At 40.6% G+C, this 19,259-nt stretch overlaps 3 protein-coding genes across 6 annotated transcripts in view; all 3 read right to left on the bottom strand.

Moving 5' to 3' along the window:
• Window positions 1-4,615: 4,615 nt before the first annotated feature.
• sumo3b (small ubiquitin like modifier 3b) lies at window positions 4,616-8,109 on the bottom strand. Its single transcript, XM_080785148.1, has 4 exons — window positions 7,974-8,109; window positions 7,321-7,449; window positions 6,958-7,029; window positions 4,616-5,764 (listed from the first exon to the last, which is right to left on the bottom strand). Exons 1-4 carry the CDS (start codon window positions 7,992-7,994, stop codon window positions 5,702-5,704), a joined length of 285 nt encoding a protein of 94 aa, XP_080641274.1. The 5' UTR covers window positions 7,995-8,109; the 3' UTR covers window positions 4,616-5,701.
• A 2,061-nt stretch (window positions 8,110-10,170) lies between these two features.
• Window positions 10,171-15,426, bottom strand: pttg1ipb (PTTG1 interacting protein b). The gene is made up of 7 exons (XM_080785535.1): window positions 15,243-15,426; window positions 14,609-14,661; window positions 14,400-14,508; window positions 13,993-14,107; window positions 12,913-12,978; window positions 12,131-12,177; window positions 10,171-11,262 (listed from the first exon to the last, which is right to left on the bottom strand). Exons 1-7 carry the CDS (start codon window positions 15,337-15,339, stop codon window positions 11,219-11,221), a joined length of 531 nt encoding a protein of 176 aa, XP_080641661.1. The 5' UTR covers window positions 15,340-15,426; the 3' UTR covers window positions 10,171-11,218.
• A 430-nt stretch (window positions 15,427-15,856) lies between these two features.
• Window positions 15,857-19,259, bottom strand: part of myo10l3 (myosin X, like 3) — an 81,222-nt gene continuing 77,819 nt past the window's right edge. For 2 of the 4 annotated variants that reach the window (XM_080786392.1, XM_080786391.1), the window contains exons 39-41: window positions 18,689-19,150; window positions 18,384-18,575; window positions 15,857-17,907 (exon numbers count right to left, since the gene is read on the bottom strand). In XM_080786392.1, the coding sequence (XP_080642518.1) occupies window positions 17,803-17,907; window positions 18,384-18,575; window positions 18,689-19,150 (759 nt within the window). In that variant the 3' untranslated portion in view covers window positions 15,857-17,802. Of the gene's footprint in view, window positions 17,908-18,368; window positions 18,576-18,688; window positions 19,151-19,259 lie in introns of all 4 variants that reach the window. The other 2 variants (XM_080786390.1, XM_080786389.1) reach the window with 1 other exon arrangement.

Here is a 19,259-nt window from a genome sequence, read left to right on the forward strand (position 1 = left end):
ATCACATCCCTCCCTACAATGAGCCCTTTCAGAGGCAAGCCTCCTGGCTGCTAGGGCGTGCCAAAAGCCGTAGCTAAGGAGACGATAGTTTCTGTATTGCATTGTGGTAGTTTGAGTTTAATATTGAGGGGAGGGGGGTGAGAGGCAATCAATCAAAGTGATTCAAATCCGCCAACACCATGGTGCCTCTCCGTTAGCAGTGCTAACCACAACTTCGTGACAAGTTGAAGTTTGTCACTGACACAGCTGTGTTTCAATCTTCCTAACATATTATGTTAGGATGAAATCTGACCCTGAGTTCCTGACAGGGTGGGGTCCTCATTATTACACAGAAGATTACATCAGCAAGCAGTGCGTTGGGGAGGATACAGAGGTTCTCCAGATGCACACTGGTTGATAGTCTGTCTGATTCAATAGGGCTGGGTATATGAGGTTGGCTGACTGGACACATTAGGGACACAAAACACAGATGACTGAGCTCATAGCCTATGACCACTAGATGTTCCCGTAAAGTGGCCATTCACTTGCTCAGGGGTACTGGAGATGGAGTAGCAGATATTGCAGGCTATTATTTTTTTGCAGTATTTTTCACAAGGGACAAACCATTATTGGACAAATATTTGGAATTCTCACATTTCTGAAAGTATTGTATCCAGAATAAGAACATGCTTCATCTCAACACTGTGACCATCAGCAAATCCTAGAGTTTGATTGAATATTTGATTAGCAAGTTTAGGAAACAGTAGGCAGTATAAGTTACAAAAGCTATGCTAAAAACTAGTAAAAAAAAAAAGAACAAAAGCCACAGGGCTTGTTTCCATTGTGATCCTTTGTACTCAACAGCACTTAAAGCAATTCTAGATATATTTACAAACAGATAGAGGAAAATCTGTTATGTATTTTGAAATGTGGGTCACGGGCTATCCATTTATATGCATAGCCATGACATAGTATAAGACTAAAAGTATTATTTCATAATATGATACAGTGTGGCATTGATTACAGCATTCATCTTCAGATTTTTCCTCTATCAGTGCAATATACATACTGTAGATGGATTGGAATGTCCATGTAACTGGTGTTAAAATCTTTCCGGTCATAAAATTGCCACCAACGTCCTAAAATAATCACACCCATGTAAAGTGAGTGGTGCCGCGGAAGTTCCCCGGAAGTTCCAGACCCACAGGAACGGGGCCAGGGTGCCGGCCCCAGAGTTACCGTGTGGGGGTCCCCAGAACATCCATACCCCCAGGAACACGCCCAGGGGGCCGGCCCGGTTCCGGCGAGCCACCCATGTCTGAAATGGTTGAGAAATGACAGAGTTACCGTGTGGGGGTCCCTGTACTGTACTGTAACACCACCAAGTTAAATGTTTTCTTTTTTTAAACGCCATTGAAAATGAAGGGAAATTTTATGTCATATTATCCCTCATTATGTCATATTGTCTCTTTATTGTTAATGGCACTTAATGTTTGTGTTTGTTTGTTTTACATCACCATTACATCACCTAATCAACATGACTTAGAATTTAATATATTAGCGCCCCTCACTTCACACAGGTGTGATTTTTGTTATAAGTGTATAGCCTATTTGTACGTCTCTAAATGTTCTGATGAATTGAAAATGGTGGACCCTGTGGTAAACAAGTGTAATGCTTTATGATGGTGTCGTCCACAGTAACAGTTTGTTGTATTTACCTGTGCTTTCGTTTCTCTGCTTACTGCTAATAAATTAACAATCAATCAAAATAGCCCCGAACTACATACTGTACATTCCTCCATTCACACACACTCATGCACTCACCGATGGCAGAGGATAACAGAGGAAGGCACAAACCTCCTCATGATGAGCAATTCCAAATCGGCTGCTATCAGTAGCTCCTGAGGCACTACCACCCCACTTGTTTGAACAATATATATACCTATTATGTTCTCACATTAATGTACAACAGGGCCTACAGTACATAAACAATTTAACAAACAATAGTATCTACTAGCTACAGGCTGTCATCAGGCCACAGCATAATGAATCTGAATTGGAGAAGGAACAACTTTGCAGACAGCTGACAGTGATGCACTATACAAAATAACTGAATGTGAGAAGAGAATGAGATTATAACACTTTGTGTGCATGCGAGACAGACAGACAGACAGACAGACAGACAGACAGACAGACAGACAGAGAGAGACAGAGAAACAGAGAGAGACAGAGAAACAGGGAGAGAAAGAGATAATTGTTTGTTTGTTTGTTTGTTTGTTTGTTTGATTGATTGAGTACAGGTCAATACAAATTACAAAATCACTAAGACTTGTTTACATAAGGGTCCTCTATTTTCAATTCATCAGAAGAGAGAAAGAGAGGGGGTTTTATTTCAATAAGGGCCAATAATAAGGATGCCATGGTAGCACATGGAGATTGGGAGAAAAACTACAAGCAAGACTCGAAAGTCTATAAAGAAGATGTGTATGAATGAATCCTTCTGCAGGTCAGCCACTGAGCACAATGTCAACCCTGCAGCTCTAATTGAACAGTGAGGCATTTAACTAGACAAAATGGTCAGTCAAGTGTCCTCACTGAAACAAAAGATGGTAAAAAACTATGTTCAATGAAGACCAATGTGAGGGAGGGGGATGCCACAGCTGCTCTACTCTGAGACCATAGACGTATGAGAGAGGCTTCAGATTGCTCTGTAAGGAAATGTAAAATGCAAAACAGATGCCAAAAATGAAGGCAGCACAATCAAACCTCTGTGTAAGGAGCCTCACAGGGAGACCATTGCACAGATGTTGCTAAATTTATCCACGAAGCAGCCAAAGGAAGTAGTATTCTTAAATTCTTAAATGAGAGCAAGCCAGTCCAGAACATGTTGCCATTCAACCATGACCAGGCTAGACTGAAGCAAGAAAACATTGTCTTGATTTTTAGAGTGACGATCTACCCACCCACTGATCTCAGAAGCTAACCACATCTTATCAGGATAACATGAAGTGGCCCAGTCCGGGCACCTATACACCTATATGTAGCCTGACACCGTGTCACGGGTTTGAGTCCCGATCCTGAGATCCTGGCACATACACACACACAAGATGCCAGACCATTATGGAGATATTTTTTAAGCTTCAGAGCAATGATGCCCTCTAGTGACAAATACATAGACAATCTTTTTCACTCGCCTGTTTTCTTTCAATAGATGAGTTTTTCTCAATGTTGCCCTTGGGCAAACCAATCTTTCTTTTGGCAAACACGCAAATGTTTACTGTACATGCATGTATTGCTACCATGCTACCAGTGTTGATTATGTCTTATTGTATATTATTGTCTTAATGAATTGAATACACAGGACCACAATGGAAACATAAGCGGCAAGACTAATTGTGTTACAATGGTTAAAAAAAAACATCATTGTAAACTCTTCTCAGGCTATCACAGGTACTAACTTAAAAGGTTATTTTATTCAGTCAGTGTATAGTACAGTAGAACTGACCAATTCTACACTAAAATGTATTGGCACACACTATGCAATTTACAGTCACTTGGAAAATGTACTTTGGTCAATTATTTCTCTCCTTCAATAATACCAATTGGTATTGCATTTTTTATAATTGCGAACGCAGTGAGCACTTACTATGAGACCTAGCAGATCATGTCTGTGCGTGTGTCTGTGTGTGTGTGTCCCCTTTGTGCCCATATATGGAGCTGAGACCTCTGTGGCTGACTCATGGTGACATGAGTGTGATGGCTGCTTTGGGGACTCCTTTGGAGCTGAGTGATTTGTGTGATCTGTCCCGCTGTTACGTCACCATGACTCAGCCATAACCATATAAGGAGTCCCCAAAGCAGCTATACGTACAAAACCCAAATATGTATGAGCTGCGTTCGCTTCCCGCGTGTCTTACTGGTTTAGTAGCCTTTACGAGGTATAACTAGCAATCACGGAATGAGCAACACTGCTAAACATGTGGGTAGCACCCCTAAAAGATTTGCCAAAATCCCAAAATGCTTCCGTTGATAATTGCTGTGATTTTGAGCCCCCATGGTAAGATGCCAAGTTTGCCCTTTCTGGATAAAGGCCTGTGCAAGGGAAAGTGTGAGGCTGGAAGCGGTTTCGTTACACAGTGGCATTATTTGGTGTCAGCCCTGGTACCATAACCCGTTTCCAAACTTAGTCGGTGGTCATCCCTCGCCATCCCAGGAAGGCAACACCCCAAAGCAGACCAGTTCCTCACTCTTGCGTCACTGAGGAACCAATAGGCTTTCTTCCAGAGATAACAGGCAAGATTTGCACAACAGTCGTACCACAGTCAGAGTTGCAGAACCATGTTCAGGTGCCAGTCACACAACTGTCAGCAAGTGATACCAACAGAAGCATATTGGAGTTTGGCCAATTTCTTTGTACAGGGTACCACGCATTTAGCTGTGTTGCGTTTTTCAACAATTGCACAGCACTTACAAGTTATAACTCATTGTAAAGGCAACTAATCAAGGATACAAAATGCTACAATTGAATTGAATTATTGAATGGGAGAAATAATCTTCAGAATTAAAGTTTCAAAACATTTTGTGAGGAGTTTAGTTGCACTGTGTTGAACATCAGTGGAATACAGAAATTCAAGTGTCCGAGTACCAAACTATAGTTTATTGTATACAGTATAAGGACAACAAATAATGTACAAATCAAAATAAAGATCTGTGGAACATTTATTTGCCAATATACCTTTTTCACCAGACATTTTGACATGCCATGAGTAAACACAGCTGAAGACAACATTCATTCCGGATGTTTCATTAGGTTCCACTACACCATCATGACGTTAATTGTACGAGTGATGCCTAAATGAAAACGGATGAATCGGCTTACCCTTCTATGGCATGTCAAAATGTCTGAAAAAGGTCCATACCACCTTCTAAAATCTGCCAAAAACGTAGGTGGACATTCTCAATTTCAGCTCCAAGCATATTAGGCCTCAAACAACAACCAACTCTAGTATCTCAAGAACACTTGAGATTTGCACGACTCCTCACTCCACCAAAATAAGTAACTTTATAAAAAGTACATAACATTTTTTCAGGAGGAGCAGTCTTGGTAGGGACTGGGAATCATTTCTGGACTGAGGCTATTGACGAGTGATTATGAAACAATTTTATGATCAGAATTATGGATAGAAGGCAAGATAAAAACATAACAGAATTGTTCCCATCATGTGGGGACCCAAGTGTTAAGGGATTTGCAGCCTCCCATGATCTTCTCTCTTGTCATATCAACTTAACCATTTCTTTTAGAACACTCGTCATTTCACATTTTGGTCCTGAAAATATCGCCTGTCTTTAATTACCTTTCAAATCAAATCAACAATGGGAGTGACACTAATGAGGTAAGGAATCCATATAAATCTTTCTCTGTACAAAAACAGGCAAACAGCATTTCTCAACCTAAATGTTTAAGGTAAAATGAGCATGGATAACTCAGAGCATGGATAACTCAAACATGGATGACTCAAACATCAATGTAAAATAAAGTTTGCCCTGCATTTCAAAGTTAGGACGTGGCCTCCATGAAAGAACTCTGCCTGCTTGAATGAAATGTGGTGATTGGGTTTTGGGCAAGCAGATGAGAAAAAAAATGGAAATAAACAATTACACAAAGGAAAAAAAGGGGGCAGATGCTCTTTCAAGTGTTGAGTCCTCTGTGATAACTTTCCACTTAAGAGGCACCTCCTGTCTGTTGTTGAAATACATCAATAGTGTCCTCATCTTCCATCTCCAACTGTAAGAAAGATATTTACCAGATATTAGCAAGGATATTCTGTTTGAGCAAAGCCTTCAAAGAACTTTTTGAGAAGACGTTTTAAAAAGATGTTATGGACTGAATTAAAAAAAAAAAAAATCTTGTGAGTAATCATATTGTGAGGTTTTTTTTTATCTCACTGCCAGCTGCAGAATCAGCTGGAAGCTACATGTTGATATTATGAAAAACAAACTATGGTTGTGAGTGAGATATTTTTTTATATATATATATATATATATATTACTTCAGGTACACAAGTCCTGATTTTTTCTATTGAGAATAACATTGCTGCCTACTGCCTTTATCCAAGGCGCTTTACCAAGATTGTGCATTACATGCATTACATTCACCGATTCATACACCGAAACCATGCAGGGCACCAACCATATTTTGGTGCCTTGCAATTAGGGGTTCAGTGTCTTGCTCAAGGACACTTCAACACTAACTCTGGGGGAGCACGGGTTCAAACTGGCAACCTTGCGGTTACCATCCAGCCACTCTACCCCTAAGCCACCGCCGCCCTGCTTGTTGTGATATTAAAGTCACCACTAGAGCCCCGCCCCCCCTTATTCCCCCCGCCCCCCAACCGTTTCAGATGCGGGGCGGCTCGCCGGAACAGGCCAGGTCCCGTGGGCGCTTTCCTGGGGGTCTGGATCTGGATGTTCCGGGGACTCCCCGGGGCGCCCAAACGTAGTTGAACCACTTACTGAACAGCTCACTTTGAGCTGCATTAGAAGCTCAAAGGCCAGTCGAGTTTACTTTACATAATACGGCGGCAGTAACATTAGCGATTTTTGTAACAGTTCTTATTTGATGAATTAAACAAACTTATTGGAATTCATAAGTGGAGAAAAAAGTGAGATGCGTAAATTGCATCTAATCTGTTGCCTCCCCAATTAACTATGGAAAAATAAACCAATAAGAGGAAACGGGTATACTACCTACAGGAAACCCGGGTTGTGCAAACTTTAAACACCCCAAAAACATATTTCATATAATTTCTTCTGACACATGCTCATGATAAAAATGGTACCATAGTATAATGAGCGTTATTTAGTGTAGACAAATGAAAATGGGAGAAGTCATCCACAAAAATGAAAGGTCAGATGGTTTTGGTTTTCTTCAAAACATGACATATATTATACAAGTGGTTTTCAATGGAGTTCACCCACCTGTGCAGGTGTGTCTGTTTCGTTGATAGGCTGGCCATCAAACCTAAACCTTATCTGACGAATTGACAAACCCTGTTGAGGACAGAACAGACAGACTTAAGATCGAAAAATGAAAACAAATGATCTAATGCTGAAACAAAGGCTTACCTTACACAAGATTATAAACTGCAGCAAACACAATCAGTACAGAACTGGCGTTCAGTTGCTGCATCTATCCGTAGGCCTATAATTAGACTTAGCATTACCTGAGTGATTGATTGATTGATATATTTATTTCAACAGTAAATAACAGTTTGCTACCATGTTGTGTTAATACACAATTTAAGTCTGTTTCAAGTTTATGACTTCATCAGGCTGACTTACCTGTCTTTCGCAGTATGCTTTCATTAGTTTGCTGAGTGGAGTGTGCCTCTTAATTTTAAACTGTACGACTGATCCATCTTGCCCAGCTACCTTGAGGTTGATGTGGTCGTTCTCAGTCTTCACTCCTTCCTGCAACACACAAACGTCATCCTCGTCAGCTAATTACCTCGCTACCACGCCGGCAACATAAACCTAACCTAGAAGCAACGGTAGTAGTAGCATAAGCATTAGCTAGCAAATCAGCCGCACACAGACACGGACAGACGTCAGCAGCCCCGGCTGGTTTGCGTAGCAGGCCAGTCTACGGTTAAACTGGCGCAGAAAGCCACAATGGCGCAAATACAAAGACCATTCATTTCATTAGATATCCATGGTTCAGGAACAATGGGTGGGCTCCCATACTTTGTTTAGTAGTGGAAGATATACACAACACTGCAACCACACCAAAGACTAACGATGGAATACGACGCAATAAATAAAGATCCGCAAATTAGTCTACCTTTGTTTTCTGACTACCCGCTCAAATGCGGCAGCGGCACAGGGAGCCTGGTAGATATGCTAGGCTAGCCAAAAAGCTAACATTAACTTGCAAGTGGCACCATCGAACTACAAACCTATACAAAATAGTAACTCATAAAAACAACGAAACTCACCTTTGGCTTTTCTTCGGACATCCTGCAAATTAACTGAACAAGACCTTGTTAGTTAGTTATAGACTGACTTGTTAGCTTGGAAGCTAGCAGTGTGATAGCGGGTTTTCAGCTCCTCTCAGTCTCCTCCAATTCGACCAGGAGCGCGCATAGAATGCAAGTATATGATTGGCTCCCGATGGTCACGTGTTCCAGTTTTTTCTCGGGACCGCGGATACGTGAGCGCGCATTTGAATTTGCGCATCCCCGTGAGTTTAGGTAGACTCAGAGCCTTAGAAATATATGGCTCATATCAAGACAAGACTATTGATTGATTGAAATATTTATTAACAGTTTGCAGAATTACAGTACATTTCAAGCACAAACTCAATACAAAGACTGTTAACTGTGAGTGGACGACCCAATTAAGCATTACACTTGTTTACAACAGGGTCCACCTTGTTCAATTCATCAAAACATTTAGAGACATACAAATAGACACTTCTATATAGTTAAAGAACAGAATTCAGCATAAAGGAAGCAAAAAGGGAAAAGATACATATACAGTGAGGGGAAAAGGGGGGGGGGGGGTTCAGATTTTACAGGGGCCAGTTTCGAATTGCAGCCATCCGTAGGTGCCCTTTGAGAGCGGTTTTGAAGGAGTCAAGGGATTCACATGTCTTAATGACTGTTGGTAGGGCGTTCCACATTTTGGTGGCATAGCAGCGAAAATAATTTAGTCCCTTGTTTGTGCCGAATCTGGGTTGTACATGGTTTGTTGCATTCCCTCTGGTGTTGTGGGTGTAGACTTCGTTGCATGGGTATCTTGGTGGTGTATCGAATCTTGTGGACCAGACCCATTGCAAGATGCTGTACTCTGTCGTCGACCCTAAGCCATCCCAGCCTGTCAAAGTGGGCAGGGGTGAGGTGGGTTTGGGGGGTGAGGCCAAGTAGGAGCCTGACCAGTTTGTTTTGGGAGGTCTGGAGCCTTGTTTTAAGGGCCAAGGTGCTGTGGTACCAAGAGGTGCATGCATATAGTCAAAGAAACCTTGTATGAGGGCTCAAGATGTTTTTGTTGACCAGACGTTTCGAATTGAAGGGGACCAAAGCACCAGATCCGGCCTGAGGTTGGTCGTAGAAATCTCGGCTGGGAAGCAGAGTCTCTGCTCCAGGTCGACCAGTAGCCATCCAGTCTCGTGCTGCTCCCAGTTGTCCGGCCTCTGGTTTTGATGGGCGGGTCTTTGGTAGCTTCATCTCCTGTTTCTGTAGCATGAGGCAGCTTGATGTACAAGTACACCCCCTGGACATGACGCTAGTATGTCACAGGGACTTACCCCCAATCCAACCCTTGATGCTGAGTGGAGTGAGTGCCAAGCAGGAAGGCACTGGGTCCCATTTTTCAGAGTCTTTGGTATGATCCGGCCGGGGATCGAACCCCGACCTCTCAGTCCCAGGGCGGACACTCTAACCACAAGGCCACTGAGCTGTTTTTGGCCTACTTAAAAAGCGCTATATATTAAATTCCAGATATTTTAATTTGTAATTCTTTAATGAATGTACTGTATGTTATTTATATAAACATTGCACTGTCTGGTAGAATAGGCTACATCACTTTTCACTGTACTTGTATGAAAATGTGACAAATAAAACCTCTTGCATCTTGGTGTGTGGATGCAGATGTTAACCCATTCTGACCTGAGATCAGATTCATACGAGGTTTTCCACTGGGACACACACTGGTCTGATGAACCCATTCTGACCTGAGATCAGATTTTAAAAAATGTCAGTCGTTCTTCGATTTTTCAAAAATAGCAGACCTACAAGCTCGTATCGCGCCACTCGGTGGCGCGATATGAGCTTGTAGATCTGCTATTTTTCAATAGCTAAAGCATAACGTGATGCTAAACACCAAAATGGGTGCCCGGTCAGAATGGGTTAAGGTAAAAGAACAAATAAAACGGTCTACACAGATTGGATAAACACTGGTGGGTGAGGGGTGTGTGTGTGTGTGTGTGTGTGTGTGTGAGAGAGAGATCAATTCAGTCAGTACCAGTCTTCATGGATCCTTTCAGGTTATCCTGACTACATGCCACGCTGCTTTAGATGACAGCATCCATATCCAAGTCTTCATGTGACCACCACGCTCTGACTTAAGGTTACCTGTTAAAATCATATCAAATAAGTAACGGCAATGGGTCACACACACCAAGACGCATGCATTTCAGTAATTTATTCTTGCATTTTGGACAGGAGACAAACGTTTCGGCTATCCAGCCTTCATCAGTATCCATATCTGAAACAGCCCTGTCAAAATGGCACCATCAGATTGCAAGCTGTGACACAAAGAAATTAGAAGAGAACATTGGAACTGGAATAGTATTAAATGTAAGCTGATTGGCTGAGAAATTGCAACAGCAGTGAAAATGTATTTTATGTTTAAGAGGTCTTTGTAGATGTGTGCAGTAATGTGGCAGATAAAGTTTATGCTGCTCATGGTGTGAAGGAGGGAGAGAAAGAGCACTCTGCAACCTTCAGAATTTAGGCATTTAGCAGATGCTCTTATCCTGAGAAAAATTGGAATAAACAGCATAAACTCTAGTCAGCAAACAACAGGGTAAGCGTCAAATAATAGTGCTACAAATCATTCATATCCGATTCAAAATATTTATCAACATTTAAATTGTACAAATTTAGTAGGAAAAAAACCCAAACTCAACACATGCATGTTAATAACAAGATTTACAGATACATAAATTCAAATTCCTACAGTAGCTATCAAAAACACAAAGCAAAGATCGAAATGTTCTGGTGACATTGACATATATGTAAATAAGCTAAATAACTAATCTGAAATAGAAACAAATATTTGTCGAGGCTATCATACAATATTCTCAGACAGGGCTCCAGTGTAAATATGATGAGATTAGCTGTTACATTCACGCATCACAATCTAAGCAAGCAACAAAAGTATTTTTTTGGCTAACAGCAATACAACTAACAACATAAAACCAATGAGAACATAAAAATGTTTGAGGCACAAAGTAAAATACTGGAGAACATGGTTAAAATAGAGTACACACTCTATTTGAAAAGATCCCCAGTGCCTTTGGTCATATTGTTTGGCTAAAATGCAAAAAACATTACAAAAAATCATCACAGTATATCATCTTCACATGCTACTTTTTGACAGTCTTTTGCAGTGGAGAAAGACTATGTTGACGTTACTAGTATTATTAAATAGGATGATTCAAAAGCATTACAAAATCTTCTCAATTGTTTTCCATACGGCTATAAGGATTACCCTTGGCCAGACCTGAAAAGAAAATGAACACAGAACAAAATTAAATTGCAAATACAGTTTCAGAGAAGAGTGACAGTATCATTATTGTAATATTATAAGGGGAGGAAGCGTTACAAAAATGTTTGAATTAACTGAAATGGTAATGCATATTAAAAATATGATTACATATTTATCATTCTCCTTTTACAATAACTTGTACTATTAAAAACTATAAATATATATCATGTTTATATTTTGTTTTAAATTTGGCTTATTGATTAAAAAACATACAACTGCATGAGCCTACGAAATTGTTCTTTTGAGCATGTTATATCGAGGTCATTGCTGAAAAAATGCATTAGCTTGCCTTAGAGGTTGCTTTAAAATATAACTTTTCATGGGAAAGCAATCGTTAAGATTTATTTGGAACAAGCCTATTAGCTTTGTTAAAAAGTTACTGAAAAGACAAAACATTAGATTTTAGTTTAATTAAATTATTACAGTATTTACACTTATTGGTGTAAGATACATTTTACCTTTACAAACAAACACTTAACGGCCTGTTGCCTGTCTGCCTGTTTCACACACACACACACACACACACACACACACACACACACACACACACACACACACACACACACACACACACACAGAGTCTTAAGGATGCATATTTAAAAGCTATATTATGTCCTGCATAGGAGTCTGTTTGGTTGTTTGTATTCTGAATTTCAGATAAGGCAGTTTATATATTATTGTTTGTACAAAACAAGTTAGAAAAGGGAAATCTTACATTTGATATAGAATGTCCCCTTTCCCTCCAGCAGGGGGCAGTATATGTCAATACAGCTTAAAATGACAAATTTGCTTTTTTCAGATGAATGAAGAAAAATTCTCTCACCATATTTCTGCCTAATCTCATCATGTCTCGTCTTCATTTCTGTCCTCCTATTTGGACAAAAAACAAACACACATTGAACAACAACAACTACTGCAATGGTTCTTGTGCCATGACACTAGTCATGGGGTGCCGCAGAATACTTTGATAATATTTGTAATGTATCAATATACGCCAAGTAAAAAGTTATTTTCAATTTGTCCTATAATCGAAACAGAAATTCTCTCAAGTTTTCCTCGTGACATACTGTCTCAAGGGGAAAGATTGACATATTTCCGTACCGTAATGACATAAACTGCTCTAACCCCCAAAATAATAATTTGAACTGGGGACCCCTCAAAAGAACTGGGAACCCCACCCCACCCAGACAAGCACTTGGAATTATAGGAGTTGAGGCATTACTGTACATTTAGTTCAACTCGGTTCCACAGACAAATATTATGAAAATAGGCAATCTACAAGCTCCAATGGTCTTAAAACTCTGAAAAGTCCTTAAATTTCCACTTCACTGTCATCTGGGGACACCCCCAAAACCATGTGGGGACCCACCTGGGTGTCCCGACCCACAGGTTGAGAACCCCTGCTCTACTGTATGTTCTCCACATGAGTGGAGAATGAAAATCTCTGGATACTAACTATAATATACTACACTAGTAGGCGTGGCTATAATAATGAATATCACTATACATGTTACCATTACTACTAGAAATAGAATCTGGCTTGAAAACCTCTTCATCTGGAATGTTTTTAATACAATGCTGACAATAAGATTAATAGCTATTCACCTCTCTTCTTGACGGTACTTCCTTGCCTGGTTTTGTTGTTCCGCCTTGGCATCTTCTCTCTTATCTCTGAAAGTTAAGAACACAGTAGCTGGTTACCTAACATTCTTATATTAAATGCTAGTTAGGGGTTCAGTTTCCGGGAATGTTCAGATAAGCGGCCACCCCTAATCTTACACATGGCAGAGGTTTGAAATAAATATGAAAGGACTTAAAGGAGGACATAACTGGGCTTTCCCTCTCAATATGACTAAACCAACCACATAAAAATAAAATAAAATCACACACTAATCATCACCTTTCTTAATACAATGACTAATGCTTAATACATTTTTATCTTTATTATTTTTTAAAGCTTCTCAGGAACTCACAGTATTAGTTTCAGAGAAAATTACCAGTGCAAATTCTGGCAAGCTAGCGGAGATGTCTGTAACAGCCTTACAGAACAACAGCCCATTGTGTTTTGTGTTCTTTTTCGGATCCCGAACTAGATTTCATTGCAAACCATTTGTGACTCATTCTCATGTTCTCAGACACGAATTGGTGTGATTAATTAACAAGCACTGTAACCTGACAGTGACAGCAACATTGTCATTTTCTTTTGGCATTTCTGATGAATGGCAACTTAAAGGTCCACTTCAACCCTTTTGCAACCAGAGTTTATTTTAATGATATTTAGGACACAAGAAACACTTTCCTGGGGGTTGTATGTGTGTAAATATGGTTTATTACATATTGTATGAATTGTCATGAACGCCATGTTCATGACCAAAAACCTGTCATGAAATCAAAATGTGGTCTCACTTCCTTCCTGTACTACAAAGTCACACCTCCATGCAGCCTCCCCCCTCTCCACAAGGAGGGGAAGTGCACTAAAGCATTATCAGTAATCCAGTCAAACTGTAGTCAAACACACAGATGTCATTATTTTTCTGGCCATAGGGTGCAAATATCCAATTGTGCTACTGTTATCTACTACAGATACTATTAACATTGAGTGCCTGCAGTTTCCAGCAGTGAAATGTCCCTTTAAGGACTAACAGAATACAGTATGATCTAATATATTGATGTAAAATGGCTCACCCTGCGGTCCTCTCACTCTTCTTGCAGCAGCAACAGCAGCAGCAGCAAACAAGGATGGCTATGACGATGACCCCAGCAAGCACTGACATGGATATGATCAAGGCCTGGAAGTTCACTGGAAAACACAGACAGATTGCTAATGTAAGTGACAAAAAGGAAGAGCGAGGAAAAACATCAATATTTATATTTGTATATAATTACAATATTTTATGTAAATTAGTTGGCCCCATTCAGGATGTCCTATACAAATTAAAAAGGTTAAGCTGAGGTTTGTTTTCTCCTGAAATTTAGCTAGGGCATCCATATTATGATATTGGTGTGTACTAGTCGCTGTCAGTTTGTATCAACATGTGGGTTTTATGGTTGTGTAGATGGAGGACTAAAAGCTTTGAGGATAGGAGTCTTACACCAGCATATCCCCCATCGTGCTTCAGGTAATGGACAGAGACTGTGAGAAGGCAGGATGGTCCTCACAGGGTAATCAATGCATTGCTCAGTTGTTATGCACCACAGACACTGTAAGACACAAGGCAACTTGTTACTACTGAGACTACTCCACAACCATCATGAACCATTGAGATAGGCAGCTACATTAGAGAAAGTTATAGAAACTCACTGTCAGAATCTGCAAGCATTCATCACAACTCGTGTTGGATCTCGAAGCACAAGCTGAAACAAATCACAATAATATAAATGTAAAGCCACTGCATTCCAGGCTGGTTATAAACAGTCAATGATTCCAGGGCCGGTAAGCCATACATGCCCCATTCTCTGTTAAACCTCTGTTTATTGGAAATGAAAACAAAGATTGTAGTCAGCACAGTGGCTAGTTTATGATCTTCTTATAACACACATGACATGCAGCTGATTGTGCTTGTGGTAGCTGTAGTACAGTACTACAGTAGCTTCAACTGAATTCAACCAACTTCAAATCAAAGGATGTTGCTTGCTGCACTGGTAAAAAGCCATTTCAGTCAGAGAATGGATCCATTTGTTTACTTTTAGAGGCGAAAAACAAGCCCAGGCCAGCAGGCAGCAGCTGAAATCGAGTTTAATGTAATGACTTATTAAAGTAGACTACGTTTTTGCATTGATTCTATCTATGTATGTCAACTTGTCAAGTGTCAATGCATTATGCCAATCAATCAGAAGACAATCTTTTAAAATCCTGACCTGATGACCCTGATTGACAGACAGACAACAAAACTAAAGCAAATAGCACGTTAGCTATAAAAAGAAGGAAAACTTACATGGAGATGGAGGAGTCGATGTTTGGGCGTTAGCGAATGTGAGAGCCGAGACGAAAGAGATACATATCAAAGTCAAAACTGTACATAATCGGAACATGTTGTGATTTGCGGAATTGGACGCTTCGTTCGATGATAAAAACTTTAACTAAGTTCCAGCTCAAGTTGCGAGATCTCTCAGCTTCCGAATAGGGGTGGTACTGGACTGGTTATCAATAGCGTGACGTCACGTGCTCCTGGCTCCCACATCCAATAGCACCCCCACATCAGCAAAATTAGTTTTTAAACCCAATTCCCAAAGCACAAACCTGATCAGGCAAACCTGATAAATTAGGAACCAGCACTTTGCATAGATCATCAGTGATTCTCAATTTTTATTGAGTTGGGAACCCAATCTAGAACATTTTTTATTAAGACAGATTTGGTCCAGAATTCCTTACTATGTAGGTCGACACTCTGATCAAAATAATCTTTCTTGTTCTCCAGATAAAGGAGACTTTATTTGAGGCTTATTAATCATTTTACAGGGGATACCCCCTCAAGGACCCCTGGCAGTTGCCAGACTCCAAGTTGAGAAACCTTCTATAAATAACAAGAAATTACACAAAAACGGCTAGTGAAATACAATAATTTATTAAAGCATCTTTAAATTCAGTTATAAAACATCATTTCTGATTTATTTCTTCAAAACAAGCATAACAACAAGTACAGTCATTGTATGGCAAGATAAGTTTCTGGTGTGGCCGCCGGCAGCTGACCAGATCCTATGTAATTGAGATTGGAGAGCAATGGAAGACTGAGACAATGGTGTGAGGTAATGATGACTATATAGCCTAAATGAATCACACTATTATCAAGGACTAGCATAGGCCTCCATCCTTTCTTTTGTCCACAGTGGCCTGGGTGTCCTTTAAGTCAGTGGTTCTCAAACATTTAAATTTCAAGGACCTCCACGTTTATATTTATTTAGCAGATTTACAAACTCACAGCGTGTCACATAGCGGCACGTTCTGAGCTTGTAGATTGCCTATATTTTAATAGCTGAAGTATGAAATAGTGGTTAAACCGATTGTGGTGAGATGCTGTATTAACACATTTTCTTGGGGACCACCTGGTGGACCCCTGGGGGCACGAGGGGGTCCCTGGACCCCACTTTGAGAACCACTGCTTTAAGTGAACTATCCCCACCAGCTCAAACAGTTGCGTATTGTAGACAATGTGAAAGTTCTCTGATCAGTTTTACATCAACAAAAGCTTTCAGAAAAAGAACAAAAGGGACACATTTGCAACAACTCAAAAATGTGTTCATCTCCGGATCTAATGAATTCTGTGTCCCTGATTGTACAGATAATACGACAACATACATTAAATGGAACTGCGTAAAAAAAAAAGAGAATCTGTTCACTCTGAGTTTGACCTGTATTATATCATCTCAGCCTCTGTCACCCATTCCACTAATATTTCACAAAATAAATACCCCTCCCACGCATGCCCTTTGACATCATCCAAGACACGAAACTTCCTTCAGACAAAGAAGCACCAAGCAATATCCCGCTTGTTTCTCATAAACAGATCACACAGCAATGGCATGTCAAGAACAAACATCCAACTCTGTACACAAATAATAGACAATTCAAACAGTTCAATACTGAGTACTAGTTCTATAATCCTGATTTACAGGTAGAAGCACGATAGTTCAACTGTTGTAGTAAATGGCACCTTTAGTAAAAAAAAACGCTCTAATACAGTGGTTACGCAGGTTACATTTCTTTGCTTGCTGACATAAGTCAAAGACTTAAAGGCATGTGTTTACTCTGAATGGGGCTGTGCTGGGTAGGCACATGTGTACATGGAAGCCCACATTTCATCTTCCATTTCTGAAAGGCCATATCTGAATGATAAAATAACAGACAAACAGTGAAGCAGTGAATTATTATATAAGGCAAGACAAGGAGATCATCTCCCTGGTATGATGATGACAGTCATATTGCCCGATAACCTGAGGGAATCTCCATAGAGGAGAACATTCCAAAAGAAAATCCTTATTCTGTGGAAATACCACTCGAATAAGAGTGCTCAACATTGTTCAGATAATAGAATATTCGAATAGAATATTTGCCACCATGACAACCTATCTTCTGAACAACCTTTTCGGGACGGGGGCTTAAAAGCAAAACAAAACAGTTGGAAATCAAAACTCTTTTTGATAGATGTCTGATGCCCAAAATACATTTGAAGCAACATGTGCGAACTGACCAGTGTAAATATTGCGATCAAATAGCATGGTTATTCAGTCAGGAGACAGCAGGGAAGAAAAGCAATACTCAGTCAAGGCTTTTAAAGCTTTTAAATGTGCAGAATATTGGCATAAACACAGAGGGATATCCCCATTTTTGTGTGCCTATACATTAATGACAGTCGTTCTGATCAATTTGACTAGTTTTCTACATAGCCAATGAAAAGCACGGAGACACTGTCTGTGGAGGTGATGTGGTCCTCTTGCCTTCATGTGATCCTTTTGGTTCAGATGTGACGAAGAACCCAGTGGGCCATGTCCAGTCCATCACCGGATCCAGTTGGTTCCATAGCTAGACACAGATCTCACACTGCACCGTTTCTTCACAATCATGTTTATGTAGGCTTTCATGATCTTGGTGATTTCTCCAACCTACAAATGAAATAAATACATTATTTATTGTGCTTTTCTGGATATAATATTCTGTATAACCAGTTCATACCCACATTACCCGGGAGAAATGGAGACAAACGCATTGCGCTACTCTTACAGATTGTTTCTAAACAATAATATATTAATTCATATTACAGCCGCTAGTTTCAATATTTCAATATTTATTTTCAAAATGAGCACTTTCTAAAGGCCGTTAGAATAGACACCCCAACAGGCTGTCACTGTCACTGATAACGTCGTCCCATTGGCTACTGTAAAGTGCAGATCTATCTATCAATGATATGTCCTGCCCTAGCTGAATGTTTCCAGTCACATAATCTGTAGAATCAAATATGAGGATTTCTAATCATGCTATGGGGTCTTTAAAGCTTTAAAAATCCTACAGTTCTCCTGTATGTACTGGTTTGATTAATTTCTACACTGGTAAAATCAAGATTTACCTGTGGTGTCTTTACCTGTGGTGTTTCAAAGAACATCTCTCTCTCATCTACAGTGATCTTATAGGTGCAGGACTGTGGCGCGCCAAAGAAGATGATGTGCTCATAAGGGAACATCTCCAGAGGTTTTGGCTCTCCTCTCTTGTAGACCGACACATTCTCAGCACTCACACTCAGCCACAGGTCATGGGGGAAGCCTCCTTCTTTGCACTACAAAGAGACACAGACTCTGATCAGGCTCATTGTACCAAACGCACTTATAGGGCTTCAGCACAGAAATGGCACATTCCGAGTCACAATCGAAAAATATTCTTTAGATTTACCTCTACATCAAAGAGCGTGGATCCGTAGCCTGGCCACTCTTTGATGATGGTCATGTACTTTAACATGGCTTGGTGCTGGTCTAAGCCTTGGAGGCGAGACCACTTCTCCAAGATGCTGGCCCTGGTGGCGGAGGTCTCCTCCTTGATCCACATCTCCAACATCTGCTCCTCCTCCATGCGTTGCTTCTTCATGGAGCCGGTCGTCTTCAGGCCGCGACGCAGGGTCCCGTCCAGGAAGCTGGTCCTCCGACGCTCCAGCGTGTGGCCTTGTTGTCCCGAGGCTCCTCCCGCCTTGGTGAACTGAAGGATTCGGTTGCGCAGGCGGCCCACGGGGTACACGTTGTCCAGACTCCAGCTGACCCGTGCCTTGTCGCCGTGCAGGAATTGCAGGCGCAGAGCAGCGAGGTGCTGCAGGGTCTCCTCAGGGGCGGGGAAGTGTCCGCTTGTTAGGCTCTCATGGGCCTGGAGGGTCAGTAGAGGAGTTACATTAAATAATAATAATAATTTGAATGCTTAGTATCTACATGCAGCATGTTGTGTTTCAACCTGGGTAAGAGAAATTGCGGTAAAG

Source organism: Protomyctophum bolini (genome assembly GCF_963924005.1).
Source record: "Protomyctophum bolini genome assembly, chromosome: 16".
NCBI classification, from domain to species: domain Eukaryota; kingdom Metazoa; phylum Chordata; class Actinopteri; order Myctophiformes; family Myctophidae; genus Protomyctophum; species Protomyctophum bolini.